This window comes from Zalophus californianus, chromosome 4 (assembly GCF_009762305.2).
Source record: "Zalophus californianus isolate mZalCal1 chromosome 4, mZalCal1.pri.v2, whole genome shotgun sequence".
Lineage (NCBI taxonomy): Eukaryota > Metazoa > Chordata > Mammalia > Carnivora > Otariidae > Zalophus > Zalophus californianus.
In genome coordinates this window covers 31,172,902-31,190,997 of record NC_045598.1, presented here as the reverse complement: position 1 = coordinate 31,190,997, position 18,096 = coordinate 31,172,902, and the positions used below count along the sequence as shown (strand labels likewise).

The 18,096-nt window shown below is 41.9% G+C and overlaps 1 protein-coding gene across 5 annotated transcripts in view; it reads right to left on the bottom strand.

Annotated features, from left to right (window-relative positions):
* Positions 1 to 15,476, bottom strand: part of ZMPSTE24 (zinc metallopeptidase STE24) — a 48,277-nt gene extending 32,801 nt beyond the window's left edge. For 3 of the 5 annotated variants that reach the window (XM_027626506.2, XM_027626471.1, XM_027626488.1), the window contains exons 1-5: positions 15,191 to 15,476; positions 13,012 to 13,158; positions 4,933 to 5,019; positions 1,845 to 1,961; positions 1,103 to 1,255 (exon numbers count right to left, since the gene is read on the bottom strand). In XM_027626506.2, coding sequence (XP_027482307.1) covers positions 1,103 to 1,255; positions 1,845 to 1,961; positions 4,933 to 5,019; positions 13,012 to 13,158; positions 15,191 to 15,313 — 627 coding nt within the window. In that variant the 5' untranslated portion in view covers positions 15,314 to 15,476. The remainder of the gene's footprint in view (positions 1 to 1,102; positions 1,256 to 1,844; positions 1,962 to 4,932; positions 5,020 to 13,011; positions 13,159 to 15,190) is intronic. The other 2 variants (XM_027626497.2, XM_027626480.2) reach the window with 2 other exon arrangements.
* Positions 15,477 to 18,096: the final 2,620 nt, after the last annotated feature.

Below are 18,096 nucleotides of genomic sequence, written 5' to 3'. Positions count from 1 at the left end.
GAACAGACGGTTTTCATTGTGTTGTAGTGTGTGTTGTGAAGTGGTTTAGAATATGGTAGAGAGAAGAAGCAAAGACGTGAGGAAGGGAAGGTGGGGGGTGAGAGGAAAAGGGAGGGAGAACAGAAGGAGGGAAGGAGAAAAACGAGAGAAGGAAAGGGAGGAGGAAGGGAAAAGGGAACAGAGAAGGGCTAAAGAAGGGAGGAAGGAGGAGGGGAAAGGCCGGGGAGGGAGGGCAGGACAAAATTGGGTACGTTTAGGCTTTCTTTTTCTTATCCCTCTTAAATCTAGTCTCTCTTCAAAACATCCACAATAGGCTGGGGCACCTGGGTGGCTCAGTCAGTTAAGCGTCTGCCTCCGGTTCGGGTCAGGATCCCAGGGTCCTGGGATTGAGCCCCGCGTCGGGCTCCCTGCTCAGCGGGGGGCCTGCTTCTCCCTCTCCCACTCCCCCTGCTGTGTTCCCTCTCTCGCTGTGTCTGTCAAATAAATAAAATCTTAAAAAAAAAAAAAAATTCCACAATAGGGGCATCTGGGTGGTTCAGATGGTTGAGTGTCTGCCTTCAGCTAGGGTCATGATCCCAGGGTCCTGGGATAGAGCCCCACGTCGGGCTCCCAGCTCAGCAGGGAAGCCTGCTTCTCCCTCTCCCTCTGCCTCTCCCCCTGCTTGTGCATTCTTTGTCTCTCTCTCTCTCAAATGAATAAATAAAATCTTTAATTAAATAAATAAATAATAAAGTCTATTAAAACATCCACAATATTTTAGGCACTGGAGCTCAGTAAAGAGTCATTAAATGATCAAACTTAGTCATCCATTCTAGTGACAACTCACAAATGCATAGTCCAAAACTGCCTGACAACTGGATCATTAACAAAACTAACAACCAGCTTCTAGGATTTGAGTCACCGTTAGGAGGAGAAAATCTATGGTCAGAGTCAGCTCTCTATTTCTATACCCAAAAGCAGAAACCAAGAGGGAAATTTATATGACCACTTATTTATATTTCATTTGCTTCTTAAGAACTGCTCACATGCTAATGAAGATTAAATCACCGTTAACTCACCAAGGAAATCTTATAAAAGAAACCAAAACAAAGATTTTACTCACCAGAGAAACAACTAATGTGAACAGCCAGGCATATATAAAAAAATAGTCACCCCCAATTTTGATAATGTAAAGTAGAAGTGAAGACACAGGCAATAAAATGCACTGAGTCACAATAAATTTCTTGACTGCATCTTTCATGAAGAATCCCAAAGTCTGAAAAAAGAAAAGATCATCACAAGAAACTGAAAAAATGCTTTTAAAATAACTAATAAATGAATACAGAAGGTACGTTATTAAAGCAATTTTAAAAGTTAAAAGGCAGTGAGTCTATATTATATGACAATAGGTAGCCTAATACAGTAAGTAAACGGCATTTTATAGTTCAAAATACACCATTTAAATGTTAGCAGAAAAACACTAGACTTTAGTACGAAGAGTTTACGGCAAGACTTTAAGCTATGATCTTTACCATATCTGCAGTTCCTTTCCCTTCAATTAATTCATGCTCTAAAATAGCAAATTATGGGGGACCCTAGGTGGCTCAGTTGGTTAAGCATCAGACTCTTGATTTTGACTCAGGTCATAATCTCAGGATCATGGACTCTGCACTCAGTGCGGGGGTCTGCTTGGGATTCTCTCTCTCTCCCTCTTCCTCTCCCCCTTCCCCTGCTCTCTCAAATAAATAAATAAATCTTTAAAAAAATAAAGTAGCAAATTATGTTTCAATTATTACCAGCAGACGGGAAGAAAGCACAAAAAAGTCTTTATATTTAAAAGAGAACATGTGTATTCTCTAGTTTACCTGTTGATTGAAACCATGTTTTTCTTCTATCACAAAAGTATTATAAAGACTCCATGGCAAACCAGTCAATGCACTGAAAAGTGTAGCCAACAGGAGAAACACCAAGGACTGAGTGATCTAAACACAAGAAGAAAAAAATGGCAGTTTTTATAGTGTAATATTAATTCGTTCTTCAAATGAATGATTAGTGAACGAATGAACAAGTAGTTGTTGAGCACTTATTACATCCCAAGCAATGTGCTTGATTCTATGGGTAATGCAAGGTCTGAAACATCGCTACCCTCTGAGTTTACTTGAGAGAAGGAGGCAATGAAACAGTATCTCTTTTATTACCCAGGCACTATGTTAAAGTTACCTGAAGCCATACAGACAAAGAAGGACTAAAAAATGAGAGACAACCACATACAGTGGTGAATTCAAGCAAGACTTACTAGGCTGAGGAGACTCGGGATGCCCCTCTGAACAAAGAGGTAAATGAATGGGACAGGAGAGACAAGGAAAGGAGGAGGAATGCCTTGCAATTTGCAAAAGCATGGGGCACCCTGTAAGGGGAAGATGACAAGATGACAGGCCTTGGGACAAGGGTGGGGCAAGGCACAGAAATTTATCGCAGAGCATCAAAAAAGCTGGACTAGGGCAGGTGGGGTGGGGTGTCCTACAGTTTTCACAAGAAGCCAAAAACCATTGAAATTGCCCTCAAGAACTACTTTAAGTGCTGGACTAGGGCAGGTGGGGTGGGATGTCCTAAAGTTTTCACAAGAAGCCAAAAACCAAGAAATTGCCCTCAAGAACTACTTTAAGTGCCTTCACAACAGATCCTTACGAAATTCAAAAGCCAAGAACTGCCTCATTTCTCTTTCCAAACTTTTCTTGGATAGTGGAGGAAAAGGGCTACTTGGTATGAAGGGAGTTGGGGGAGGGAGAAAGGGTGATGAGGCCCTCTCACCACATGGTGTAAAATGGAATTCTTTTAAGGTAAATGTCAGTATACCACCCACCACCAAAACACCTTTGATTCGGTAACAAAGATGCAGCCGATATAAGTTTCTAAATGTAGGAAGAAGGGAGAGGGGATGAGAAAGGAAGATTTCTCTGGCTATAACATGCAGGGCAGTTTATTTCAGCACTGTTCCCAAACAGGAGATGGGAAAAAAATTAAAAAACAGATTCTAGGACCTTCCTTAAACCTACTGAATGAGAATCCCATCTTCCAAAAATGCAATCATATTGTACTCATTATGTGAATACTTGCTTTTCTCACATAATATCTCGTAAAAATTTTCCATATCAATATATAGCTATTTCTTCATTATTAATGGCTCTAGACTATTCCATTGTATAAGTGGACACCTAGGTTACTTCCATGATAGCAGTCATTCCAATGCTATATTGAACCCTTTATACATACATCCATGCATTCATTCTCCATGTATTCAAAAAAGTTAAATGTCTGGTATCAAACTTTTTGAAGGCACTGGTGACACAGCAGTGAAGAAAATATACAAGGTCTCTGTCCCCTTAGAGCTTAAAATTCTTGTCAGGGAGACAGATAAAAAGTAAATAAGGTAACTGCAGACAGTGGTAAGTGCCTTTATTTATTTTTTTTTTTAAGATTTTTATTTATTTATTTGACAGAGACAGCAAGAGAGGGAACACAAGCAGGGGGAGTGGGAGAGGGAGAAGTAGGCCTCCCGCTGAGCAGGGAGCCCGATGTGGGGCTCGATCCCAGGACCCTAGGATCATGACCTGAGCTGAAGGCAGACACTTAATGACTGAGCCACCCAGGTGCCCCAAGAGTGGTAAGTGCCTTTAATACAGAAATACAGAAACACAGTGATGTGTGTCACTGAGGAGTGACAGCAGACTTGTTACTCTAGATGGAGTGGTCAGGGAGGGTCTCTCTGAGAAAGAGACATTTAAGATGAGAAATGCATAAGGAGTCAGTCATGATGTTTACATGAAACCACCTTAAATAATTTCTGAAACAATGGAGTGCCTGGTTGGTTCAGTCAGTAGAGCATCCGATTCTTGATCTTGGGGTTGTGAGTTCGAGCCCCACACGGCAGGCAGAGATTATTTAAAAAAAATAAAATCTTTACAAATTTCTGAAACAGGGCAGAGAATATGTAAGTAAACCACAACGCCACATAGAACAGACCAGGACAAGAGTCAATGAAGATACATTAATACCCCAGGAAGAAGAGGTCTTCAAAGAGTTTGGCTGCTTTCGAAAAAGGTATATAGAAATGGGACACGGGATGAGCTGAATTAAAACCCAAGGTACCTATACATGTAGAAGAGAGCCATCATTTCAAATAATCAGGAAAGAGGGAAGAGACTTGGCAATTTCCAAGAAAAAGTCAGGAGACAGTGTCCTAGCATCCATCACAGGTGGGGAGTCTCAGGCTTAAGGCTTTGCCCAGTAAATGGAGCTTCTGTAAGACTGGGTAGTCAACTCAAGTAGCTCCATGGAGATTCTAGAAGTTACACCCTCTGTCCTTGTTTGAAGTATCTGCTAAGCGCATATGGCAAAGAGTATCTGCTTAGTGGGTTCAACAAAATTCAGGCTTCCCCTTTCACTGCAAGGGGGTTGTCCCAGAGAAATAGCTACCTAACCAGAGACACCATTTCCCAGTTCCCTTACATCTGATACTAAAGGACTGGTTCACCAACAAAATGTGAATGCAAAGGACACTTCAGAGACAAGGGAGATAAGAAGGGGATGTACTTTCTCCACCCCCTCATTCCATCTGCCTATTGGATGCAGAGAACTCTGGGGCACTAAGGGGATGGCAGAGTCTTAAGATGAAAAAAGACCAGGTCCCTAGCTTCCCACATAGAAGAATGTCACCTGCTGACCAAAAATACTCACACTAGGCTATTATGTTTTTGAAAAATAAACTATTGTGATAAGCCATTGGAATTCTGGAGTTTGCTACAACAACCAGCATTATCCTAACAAAGCATGTGTGGACAATGACTGTACAAATAGAGAAGCAAGCCTAAAAACAGAGTCAAAAAATTAACTTTCATATAAAGCTGGCCAAGCAAAAAGACTCTAAAAAATATATGCTAATGAATCACATACCTCATATTCTGGTCCAAAGCCAGCATAGCCACAGAACCGTCCAGAAAGTCTCCAGAGATAAGGAATTCCTCCAAAAAGAAGAATTAGCTATAAAACGAGACACACTTTGGTTACATTTGAACAGACTAAAAACTAACAGATGAGAGCATTTTATAAAGAAAATAAGGACGGGGCACCTGGGTGGCTCAGTCATTAAGAGGCTGCCTTTGGCTTGGGTCATGGTCCCGAGGTCCTGGGATCGAGCCCCACATCGGGCTCCCTGCTCCGCGGGAAGCCTGCTTCTCCCTCCCCCAATCCCCCTGCTTGTGTTCCCTCTCTCTCTGTGTCTCTCTCTGTCAAATAAATAAAATCTTAAAAAAAGAAAAGAAAAGAAGGACAAAATAATTATCTCTAAAGAAAAAAAGAAATCTATCTTATTTAGGATAAGCTATGCATTTAGATGAATACAAGCCAATTGAGATACTAAGTTTAGACCAGCAAAGATTTTTGCTGTACATTTTATTTTATTTTATTTTTTAAAAAGATTTATTTATTTGAGAGAGAGAAAGCAGAGGGAGAAAAAAAATCTCAAGCAGACTCCCCCCTGAGCACGGAGCCCGACCTCATGACCCTGAGGCTCATGACCTGAGCCAAAACCAAGAGTCGGATGCTCAACCAACTGCACCACTCAGGTGCCCCTTGACTATACATTTTATATGGATAAATTAGTATGGTATGTGAATTATATCTCTATAAAGCTGGAGGGAAAAAAAACAACTTGCCAAAAACCACAACAAAGGCTTTATGAATCAGGAAATAAGCTTAGAGAAAAAGTAAGCAATTTGTCCAGAATCCCACACCTGATAAGCAATATAAATGGAATGTGAACCAGGCTATGTGGCTTCCTAAGTGGCTTTTCCTTGAAAGGAAACAGCCCCTTTCAATCAGGACAAAGTATTAGTATCAGTGTAGGTGGAGAGTCAGGTCCACTTACCAAACTGAGAGACAAAATGGGGTATCTGTGCTTTCCCCAGGTAATGAAAAGGTGAGTCCTGCGGTAGGAATCAGGGTTTCATAGGAGGAGGCCCCCTTTCCAGCACCACCCTTTGTCTTGGGCAGATAAAGTGAATAAAGATATTCACCAAATCACCATGACGTTCGAATGAGTGAGCTGGTCTTAAAATCTGAAAAGAATACATGCTTCTAAAACACAACTTCCCCCAAAAGATATTAAATTTATGGAACTCAAAAGGAATCAATTTATTTTTCCTTTCTGTGGAGCCTCAGGAACACAGTGATCAATCACACTCCTTGGTTAGAAGCACAGTTTTCTCATTGGTTCACACATGGTTCCTTGTGGTTTTGAGGAGTTTGGACACTATTAGGTATTTCATGGGTAGCCTTCCAATCTACTTTCCATTTTTGTATATGTATCCATAAATACTATAGTGATTTATATATGCTTTTTAAGATTACATGTAAATGACATCATATTGTACTTATCATTCTACAACTTACTTTTTACACTCTACAAATTTTTAGATCCATCCATGGTGATCCGTTAACTTTATTCGGTATATTATCAGCTTGTTCTTTCTCTACAGTGTTTATACCAAATTACACTCTCATCAGCAGTACCTCATGGTTCCTGTTCCCCATAATCTCAAGCATACTTGGTGCTATCCATCTTTTAGATGTTTTCCTGTATGCTGGCTTGGTTTAATGCCATGGATCTCAAATATGGTCTCTGTATAGCAGCAGCAGCATCACCTGGGAATGTGTTAGAAATGCAAATACTCAGGCTCCACCCCAGAGCCACTGAATCAGAAACTGAAAGTGGAGCCCAGCAGTCCCCAGGTAAAATGATGTACACCGAAGTCTGAAAATAATTGGTTTAATAAACTGCTGTCTTAAAGGCTTCCTTAACTCTACGTCCAGCTATTTCCATTCTTCTGCACCTAACTCAATCTTGGATATAAACCCTGTTTCCCCAAAAGACATGCTTTGGCACCACTGTATGGTATATGCTCCACTTGAACTAATTGACTTGAGATGGCACTTCTTTCAGCCTATTCTCAAAACTAATATATAATGCAAAATTAAGGATTTATAAGTCTTCTGGTGAAAGGCTGAAACACCTATTATTAAAAGTCCAGCTTTTAAGTATGTATCAAGGGTAGCTTTAATATGAACTTTGAATGCATCTATGAATGCTTTTGGAAACTGCTGTTGTAAGCCTTATTTAGTATACTTTGGGGAATGAAATATAAAGCCCAGTAAACAGTAAAGTTTCTATTGATAATCTCACTGAGCATGCTGCTGGAGATGTCTTAGAACTAATGAACCCAACAAAAACAAGTCCAATACTTTTACATATACGATTTCACTAGAGTCTTGAAAATCAGGCACGGCATATAGTCATCTCTACTTTACAGAAGAAGCAACTGAAACTCAGAGAGGTTGAAGTCACTGCTATGTATTGAGCACTGTATTAACTGCTTCATTGACATGGTCTCGCTCACCTAGTCCTTGCCACAAATCACGTGAGACGTGGTTTAATATGTATTGACTTCTCATCTTTTTTTTTTAAAGATTTTATTTGACAGAGAGAGAGCACAAGCAGGGGGAGCAGCAGACGGAGAGGGAGAAGCAGGCTCCCTGCTGAGCAGGGAGCCCAATGCAGGGCTCAATCCCAGGACCCTGGGATAATGACTGGAGCCAAAAGCAGACGTTTAACAGACTGACCCAACCAGGCGCCCCTCGACTTCTCATCTTAAAGAGGAAAAAAATGAAGCTCAAAAAGGCTAAGGTGCTCACTCAGAAATGTGTAGAAATTAGAGAAACAACAATTTGAACTTTTCTACACTGCCCTCCTCGACTGCCCAGCCATTCCACTTCCTGACGGGTCTTCACTAACATCTGTGAGCTATGACGAAAGTCTGTCTCAGAAAGGCTGGACATCTTCTCTGTGGGTTCTCTGTCACATTTGTGTGAACAGGGGCACCTATAATTAGTCAAAAAAGGCCTCCACTTATGTTCCCTCAGGTAGAAAAAAGGAGGCAAAAAAAAAAAAAAAAAGTCTAACTTAATCTTTGCACTTGTTCTTTGTGACCAAAAGATAAAAACCTATTAATTCTAATCAAGATAAAATAGGAATTAATGAACTTGTTTTCAAACAGAACAGGATTTCAAAGTAACACAAAATGCTTCCTGTGATAAATATAGCTACTAATTCCCCAAGGATAAATGTAGCACATTTATGATGTGGTCCCTGGAGTTTTATTTATTTTTTTTTAAGATTTTATTTATTTATTTGAGAGAGAGAGAATGAGAGATAGAGAGCACAAGAGGGAAGAGGGTCAGAGGGAGAAGCAGACTCCCCGCCGAGCAGGGAGCCTGATGCGGGACCCGATCCCGGGACTCCAGGATCATGACCTGAGCCAAAAGCAGCCGCCCAACCAACTGAGCCACCCAGGCGCCCATGTCCCTGGAGTTTTAATGTTTCTTCAGGGCACCTGGGTGGCTCAGTCAGTTAAGGTCCAACTCTTGGTTTTGGCTCAGGTCATGATCTTAGGGTCCTGGGATCAAGCCCCACATTGGGATCCGGGTTCAGTGGGGAGTCTGCTTGAGGATTCTCTCCCTCTCTCTCTCTAAAATAAATAAATAAATTAAAAAAAAAAAAAAAAAAAAGATTGGTTTCTCCGGGGCGCCTGGGTGGCTCAGTTGTTAAGCATTTGCCTTCGGCTCAGGTCATGATCTCAGGGTCCTGGGATCGAGCCCTGCATCAGGCTCCCTGCTCCACGGGAAGCCTGCTTCTCCCTCTCCCACTCCCCCTGCTTGCATGTTGCCTCTCTCGCTGTGTCTCTGTCAAATAAATAAATAAAATCTTTAAAAAAAAAAAAAGAATGGTTTCTTCAATGTAATTTTAAAGACTCAGAAGAGCAGAGTTTGAAACCCAGTTCTACCACTTATTAATGTCATTGGCCATTAAATAGACTAGCCATTTAATTTCTCTAAGCCTTTGCTTTCTCGTCCATAAATCCAAGCACTCTTGTAAAGATCAAACAAAATGATAAATATAAAAACAATATATGAAGTGAAAATCACTACTACCCATATGATGATGATGATGGTGACAATTACTATCCCCAGCTTTAGCCCAGTACAAACCAGTACTGCTTCTGGTTAGAGCTACAGCACACTACGAAGCTCTCATTCTATATGTTCTCCCTGCCTCTGTCCTCTCCTAGAACAAACTAAGCCATCCCCATGCTCACCAACCGTAACCACCAAGCTACTGCCCATCTTTCCGGGAACTGTTTACTAGTGATAACTAAGGAGATTGAAAATATTTTGCCTGTTTTTCTTATAATGGCCCTGTGCAGGGTAAGCCAAAGAATATCACAGAATCAAACATTAGTGAGGAAAGAGGATGGTGTCTAAATTCACCACCTCTACTTCCAACTCTCTGTAAAGGCTGATTTCCTGCTTGGACTCTAACAGAAGAAATGCTTCAGATAAATTAACCAAAGCCAAATATAATCCACAATAAAGCTACGTTTCCTGGCTTGGTTGGAAAGCATCAGGTTTCAATACTAATCTTCAGTGTCTCAGTAACTAAAATAGACTTGGACTAGTAAAAATATAATTAAAAAATCAATATTGGGGGAAAAAATCAATACTGAAAAGACTAATTACTAGCAATTGCTATGTATGCCAAAAACCAAGGCAATTTTTTCAGATCATTTACTAATTTTTCTAAAACACGAAGATTTAACTTTTCTTCTTAACTCTTTGTTACTTTTTCATCATCCTGAGGAAATGGGAAAGTCTTCTAAGATTTGGTTCTAACCATACTAGTTCATAACTGTCAAGGAAAATTTTGTGACTAGCTAGACAATGTTTTTATTACTTAACAAAGCCATGAACAGCTGGTTTTTTCTCTTTAACTGATGAAACAGTTGTGGTAGCTGATCTCATTTACTTTCAATATGAATCTTCCTCTTAGTGATACTAGGAGATATAAGAGAGTTATGGAGGAAGGGTGATGATAATCATGATCATGATGATAAAAATAATAATAGCCAACACTTACAGAGCACTTACAATGATCAGGCACTGTTCTAATCATTTTACATATATTAACTCATTTAATCCTCTCAACAACACTATAAATGAGAAATTATTACCACACAATTTTTTTTTTTAAGATTTTATGTTTGTTTGTCAGAGAGAGAGAGAGAGCACAAGCAGGGGGAGTGGCAGGCAGAAGGAGAGGGAGAAGCAGACTCCCCGCCAAGCAAGGAGTCCTATGCAGGGCTCGATCCCAGGACCCTAGGATCATGACCTGAGCTGAAGGCAGGCGCTTAACCAACTGAGCCACCCAGGCGCCCCATTGCCACACAATTTTAAGACGAGAAAACTGAGGCACAGCAGTGGTGACCTGCAGTTCAGAAAGAGATATATAATATATCTGTGGTATTAAAATTTCATGGAGGGGTGATTAAGAAAAAAATGTCTAGAGGTACCTGGCTGGCTCAGTTGGTAGAGCATGCAACGCTCAATCTCAGGGTCGTGAGTTCAAGCCCCATGCTGGGCATGGAGCCTACTTAAAAAAAAAAAAAAAAAAAAATCTAAAATTATACAGGGCCAGGGGCCAGAGTCGATCATGAAAAAAAGACTGAGAACACTGCTCTACACTATAGAGCCTTTCTTCTTTTGGCATGGGGGTAAGACTGGGTTTGTTTTACTAAGTAAAAATGATTTGTCACCTGTTTCACTCAATAAATACAGATCATATGCTTATTTTATACCAGGCACTAGGTACCAAAAGATTACAAAACCTTAAAGTATCCTTTCTTTAAGGAACTCCCAGCCTGTCAACAGGATAATTCAATAGAATGTGATAAGTACTCTGATAGGAATAATGATAGGATAATACCTTATTCAATTCTGAGGGACAGGGGAAGTTTCAAACTATTTCTTAGAAGAGATGATGTCTCAGCTGGAACCTAATAGGAAGAGTGGGGATTAATCAGCTTCCAGTGAGAGTGGACTTGAAGAGGTGGGCACCACTAGAAGATACCAGTATGTGAAAAGACTTGAAGTCACAGGAAACCATGCTGGGTATGAGATGGACAAAAAAGAAGGGGAAAGAATTTGGGGGAAGGAATAAAAAGATGAAGCTGAAGTAAGCAATGGCCAGGTCAAAAAGGACCTCAAAGGGGCGCCTGGGTAGCTCAGTCGTTGGGCGTCTGCCTTCAGCTCAGGTCATGATGCCAGCATCCTGGGATCAAGCCCTGCATCGGGCTCCCTGCTCCACAGGAAGCCTGCTTCTCCCTCTCCCACTCCCCCTGCTTGTGTTCCCTCTCTCACTGTGTCTCTCTCTGTCAAATAAATAAATAAAATCTTAAAAAAAAAAAAAAAGGACCTCAAAAATCCATATGAAGAAATATGGGCTCCACCCTGAAGGAAACAGTGAGCCAGTGTTAGGTTTTATATAGGAGAATACCATGATCAGACCTGTACTTCAGAATTCCTTTGGCTCCAATGTGGAGGACAGTCAGAGTTAAGATAGAGGCAGGAAGGGGGACCCTTCTCAGCAGGGAGTCAGCTTCTCCCTCTCCCTCTGCCCCTGCCCTGCCCCTACTCATGCTTGCATGTGCATGCGTGCTCTCTCTCTCTCTCTCAAATAAATAAAAATCTTAAAAAAAAAAAAATAGAGGCAGGAAGGGAACGCCTGGGTGGCTCAGTCAGTTAAGTGTCTGTCTTTGGCTCAGGTCCTGATCCTGGGGTCCTGGGATGGAGCCCTGGGTCAGACTCCCTGCTCAGCAAGAAGTCTGTTTCTCCCTCTCCCTCTGCCACTCCCCCTGCTTGTGCTCATTCTCTCTCTCAAATAAATAAATAAAATTTTATTTTTTTTTATTTTTTTTTATGGATGGATTATACAAAATCTTTTTTTTTTTTTTTAAGATTTTATTTATTTATTTGACAGAGAGACAGCGAGAGCAGGAACACAAGCAGGGGAAGCGGGACAGGGAGAAGCAAGCTTCCCATGGAGCAGGGAGCCTGATGTGGGACTCGATCCCAGGACCCTGGGATCATGACCTGAGCCAAAGGCAGCCGCTTAATGACTGAGCCACCCAGGCACCCTCAAATAAATAAATAAAATTTTAAAAAAAGAAAGAAAGAAAATAAGAAAGAAAGAAAGAAACCATTCTGAGGGGTGCCTGATGGGCTCAGTTGGTGGAGCGAGTGACACTTGATCTTGGGGTGGTGAGTTTGAGCCCCATGTTGGGTGTAGAGATTACTTAAATAAATATTAAAAAAAAAGAGAGAGGGCGCCTGGGTGGCTCAGTTGGTTAAACGACTGCCTTCAGCTCAGGTCATGATCGTGGAGTCCCGGGATCGAGTCCCATATCGGGCTCCCTGCTCAGCAGGGAGTCTGCTTCTCCCTCTGACCCTCTTCCCTCTCGTGCTTTCTATCTCTCATTCTCTCTCTCTCTCAAATAAATAAATAAAATCTTAAAAAAAAAAAAAGAGAGAGACAGGAACAGGAGGAGGAACCGGTAGTTTAAAAAAAAGGGGGGGGGGCGCCTGGGTGGCTCAGTCGTTAAGCGTCTGCCTTCAGCTCAGGTCATGATCCCAGGGTCCTGGGATCGAGCCCCACATCGGGCTCCCTGCTCAGCGGGAAGCCTGCTTCTCCCTCTCCCATTCCCCCTGCTTGTGTTCCCTCTCTCGCTGTATCTCTCTGTCAGATAAATAAATAAAATATTTTAAAAATTTTAAAAAAATAAAAAAACTTTAAAAAAAGAGGCAGGAAGACGAGGAGGGACTGCTATAAGAATAACTTAACAACGCAAGGTTGTTTTTCACACCTGACCTATGACAGTTATCATACACCACAGTTTTCAACTCCCAGACAGTTACGTTTCAGCCTCTTTTGCTCTACACCCATTACTATTGATGACAAAGGTTAAGAAAGCATTCTGGGATTTGTAGATATGGCACCCTCTTTTGTGTTACAAAAATACAAGATGAAAACAAACATTACAAAGTATTAAACAATTTGATAGTCTCTCCAAGAAGTAAATTACTCACAGTGCCTTCAATCTCTGAATAGAGTCCCGACCAGAAGCTGAAAGTACTTTTATCCAGCTGATACAGTCGGGATTTCTCAAAGGTTTCTGAATCCATGATCTGTCCTAACTCTGGTGGTACACGAGTTGTTGTTTTATATATCCGTCTCTGAAATATTTTGAAGAAAACACTTTGAGAGAGTCAAACCAACTCATTTTTTATTACAGTCGTCATTTATGATCAAACACTGAGTGGCTTATAGCATTTATTGTATAGCCTACTGAATTTGCTTTATTCATACATAATACTGCATTTAATCAAGTGCATTGATCACTAAAACAATTGATTCAGGAAAGTAAAAGCAGAACGAGAAGCTGCAGCTAGCTGACTAGGTAAAATTAAAATCAGGGGTATCGCACTTCAGTCTGCGTATGTAAACCAAAATGGTACATCACAAAGGGTACCACTCACTCCAAGTAAAACATACATCCTATATAATTTAGAAAACAAATTCATGGAAAGGAGAAGGAAGCAAATATGCTAGCCGTAAGTATTAACAGATATTGTGACTAGTTATTAAACGTGGTCCTAGAAACCAAATTAAGGGAAATTTGAGGAATGACAAATAGAAACAGATCAGGTCTTCAAGAAAGACAAACTCTATCATCACATCAAATCCTAAACAGTAATTTCAGCCCATGGGACATAATACAGGGCACAAAAACTAAATATAATGGACAGCATCTCCTGCAATGGTTTTATGACACATGGCTTCTCTATATATTGTTGGGCACTTTACCAGACCCTCAATAAAAGCAGTACTTCAACGCATAAGAGAGTAAAGGAGACATTACTGAAAAGTAGTTACTGTAATTGGGCTTATCATTAAAGAGAGATGTTCAATACCTCATCCCCAATTTCAACAGTATATACTGTGTGTTTACTTTATGCAAAGGATCTTCTCTAGGCCCTCAAGGTTCTGTCCTCATGAAGTTAGCCAAACATATCCGTGTCAGAGAACCCAGTGCTATACACTTGGGCTAAGGGCACCTGGCGGGCTCAGTTGGTAGAGCATGTGACTCTTGATCCTGGGGTTCTGAGTTGGGCACAGAGATTACTTAAAAAAAGACAAACAAGATGACTCAAAAGATTATTTAAAAATAAGTAAAGATTCTGGACTAAAAGAAGAGATTAAGATACAACTCAGACATTGATGAAAAACTAAAAATTTCAATATATTCAAGCAGAATGTAATCTGAGAAGAAATTTGCAGAGGAAAATAGCTGTAATGCTCAAGAAAAAGAGTTCCAGCAGTTAAAAAGAGAAAGGCTCTCATAAATAACCATCATGGTTGACACAATTCTGTGACAACATAGAAGAGTGTAGGTAAAGCAAATCAGCAGTGAGAGATTGCAATAAAGGACACAAACTTAAAATCTCATTTAAAAGTTCAGATCTCTAACCCAGAGGGCTGTTCATTATGATTATCTCCAGAAATTTGTTATTAAGTAACTTTCACTTCCTGCTTCACAGTTCTAAATGCTTAAACAATAATAAAGACGTTTTTAACTAAAACAAGAAAATACTGCTCTTTGGGCAAAACGACATACTGTATCCTTATTTTTTTAGAAAAAAAGTTCAGGAAGGACTGTGAAGTCTTTATATTTTCAGAAAAGGGTTTCCTAACCCCGGGGTTGCGCATGATTACACGAATGTCATGGGGAAGTTGTGATTCTAAAAATTTTGCCTCTTCTTTTGAGCCCTATGCGGGGCTCAATCCCAGGACCCCGGGATCAATACCCGAGCCGAAGGCAGACGCTTAACGACTGAGCCACCCAGGCGCCCCGACTGACATTTCTATGACAAAATTACTAAAAATTTGCCTGCCTGCCTTCCTTTTGAGGGGCCTGAGAAAGCTGTGGGCCAGAGCTCAAGTCTGACCAGGCGGCAGCCCTGCTTTCCGTTTCACCAGGCCCTAACCCGCCTGGGTCCCAGGATCACGTTGCGGAAAACCTCCCAGAGGCACGAGATACCCTCAAGGCCAAGCCCGCCATCGGGCCAAGTTAGGAGGCCTCGCAGGGACCCCCGGGGTCGAAGCGGGTGCTGGGGCCACAGCGATCATCCAGGGACCCGGGGTCGAGATCGACGCTGGCCTGGGCTGCCCAGGTGTCGGGGTCGGGTGGGCCCTGTCTAGGCTCACCTGCCGCTGTGCTAGGAAGGTCTCCCAAAGATACACTGTCCAGGAGAAGAGCAGCACAGCCCCGAAGATACGCTTCTCGGCTGGCATCTCCCACATCGCGTCCAGCGATGCCCACATCCCCATGGCCACCCGGTTCCGCCGGCTCCTTCAGCGTGCACCAGTGCCACACCGACACCAGTCCCCTCAGAGCGTCCCCGCAGTGCCACAGCGATATCCGTCCCTTCCGAGGGCCCCTACACCGACACCCGCCTCCATCCCACCCCCTCCGCGCAGCCCGCAGTGTTACACCAACACTCTTCCCCATGGCGACGCCCCCAGGACCTCCTACTTTCTGCCGGAAAAGGACCATCGCGCCTTCTCCACTTCCGGCCCGACGTGGGCCGAAGTTCTTACGCCGAGTTCCGGCCTCAGCCGGCCCCAGCTCGGTGGCTTGGTCCGATCACGCTGACCTGCGTGACACCAGCTTTCTTCCCCCTCCCTCCCCGCCACGCCCGGTTCCCGCCGAGGGTTCCGGCCTCCCTCCTGGGTCAGGAAAGCTCTCGCTTTCTCCCGAGCGGCAGGCGCGTCTTTCGGTCCCAGGCTTTCGCTGGCTTTCCCGGCCAGGGCGAGCCCACTGGTAGTCCGGACCAAGCGGGGGCTGACGCAGACCGGGCCGCCGCTCCCGCCCTGAGGTGGCCGGGAAGCACGGCGGAGGGGCTGACTTCGACCCGTGTCCACGCCCGGGATACCTTAGGGCTAAAGGGATAGCTAGGAGCGAGACTTGGTATTAAAAGTGTAGTATTTTGGCCCGCATTGGGGTGTTCTGAGTGCAGGCCTGTTGGAGAGTGGGCGGTAGTGACGAGATGTTCGTTTGAAGACGTCGCCTCTGCCACCCCAAGTGAAGGTGGAGGTGGCATTTTGCCTGAGATAGTGTTCTGGAGCGAAGCAAGGAAAGCATAGGTTAAAAACAGCTGAACTGAAAGCGCCTTACTTTCTCTAAGGACAAACTCAAGTCAAAGCCTGGTGCCATGTTTATCTTAGAATTGAGAAGTGAAATGTAGTCAGGGGAACACCTGTTAACACATTTATTTGACGTGAAAAGGGAAAATTTTTCTCACCAAGGAAAGTCTAATCTGGTTAATTGGTTTGTCAAAGAGACTGGCGTTGCTAATTTGCATAATTATTATTTACAATAAATTGAGCTAAATCTGCAGCTGCAACTAAAATATATTTAAATTACAGTTAATATTGTAATGCTAAAGATGTGTTGAAATTAACATCTCCAACTTCCCAACTCTTCCTAAATGCCTCTGAGAGAAAGTAATCAGTATAATTAAAAATCACTTTAGAAAGTGAAGGACGCTAATGACAGGATAAATTCTTTTGCTAGACAGATTGTTTCCGTTTTGTTTTTTGTTTTTTGCCTTCGACAGAATTAGTAGTAGACCTAATTGAACTGTCAGCGGAGGAAGGAACACTGTTTGACTTTTGGCATATCACTCAGAAGGAAACCAAAGAATTGATTGACATCTTTTTTTTAAGATTTTATTTATTTATTTGACAGAGACACAGGGGGAAAGGGAACACAAGCAGGGGGAGTGGGAGAGGGAGAAGCAGGCTTCCCGCAAGAAGGGAGCCCTGTGCGGGGCTCAATCCCAGGACCCCAGGATCTTGACGTGAGCTGAAGGCAGACACTTAACTGAGCCACCCAGGCGCCCCACTGACATTTCTGTAACAAAATTACCAGCATTCCCATTTATTTATGTGAGTAGGATTTCTTGGCACTGTATCTATGAAAAGAGAAAATTGAAACTGAACCCTGTTAATCTAGCAGCAAGAAATAGTCATTTAGATACATTCATTAATTGGTGGGGAAGCCCCATCCATCTCACTGAGAGATGCATTTCCAGTAAAATTTTACCTTTTATATTTATCTATTATCAAAATTTATAATCCTGCCATTTTGAGCAGAGGTATATTAAAGATAATTGTAATGATTACTCAACTCAGAATTCTAATACAGAGAGCTATACAATTACAGGATTTTTTTTTAATTCTCTTAATAATACTTTTATCATGATTAAACAATAAAAAGTTTTTGAAACAAAAATTATTTGGATAACATTTTATGGGGGAGTAGAACATAAATATAATTTAGAGATGATAAAAGAACAATATAGAATTACCAAATGTAAAAGAGCTTATTTGTGTGAAAATAGAGCTACCCTACAACCTAGCAATTGCACTACTGGGTATTTACTCCAAAGTTACAAATGTAGTGATCCGAAGGGGCATGTGCACACCAAAGTTTATAGCAGAATGTCCACAATAGCCAAACTATGGAAAGAGCCTAGATGTCCATCAACAGATGAATGGATAAAGAAGATGTGGTATATACATACAATAGAATATTATGCAGCCATCAAAACAATGAAATCTTGCCATTTGCAACGATGTGGATGGAACTAGAAGGTATTATGCTAAGTGAAATGAAGAAAGACAATTATATGATCTCACTGATATGAGGACTTTGAGAAATGAGACAGAGGAGCATAGGGGAAGGGAGGAAAAAAATGAAGAAAAATGAAACCAGAGAGGGAGACAAACCATAAGAGACCTTAATTTCAGAAAACAAACTGAGGGTTGCTGGAGTGGAGGGGGGTGGGAGGGATGGGGTGGCTGGGTGATGGACATTGGGGAGGGTATGTGCTATGGTGAGCGCTGTGAATTGTAAGACTGATGAATCACAGACCTGTACCCCTGAAACAAACATTATATGTTAATTTTTAAAAATTTAAAAAAGAGCTCATTTGTGTAATTTTAAGTGGATGATGATGGCCATTGTTGTGTAGAATCCGTTGGATACACTATAAAAACGATTTAACAGCTTTATCTTCAAATGTCATTATTTACATTTTGCCAGAGTT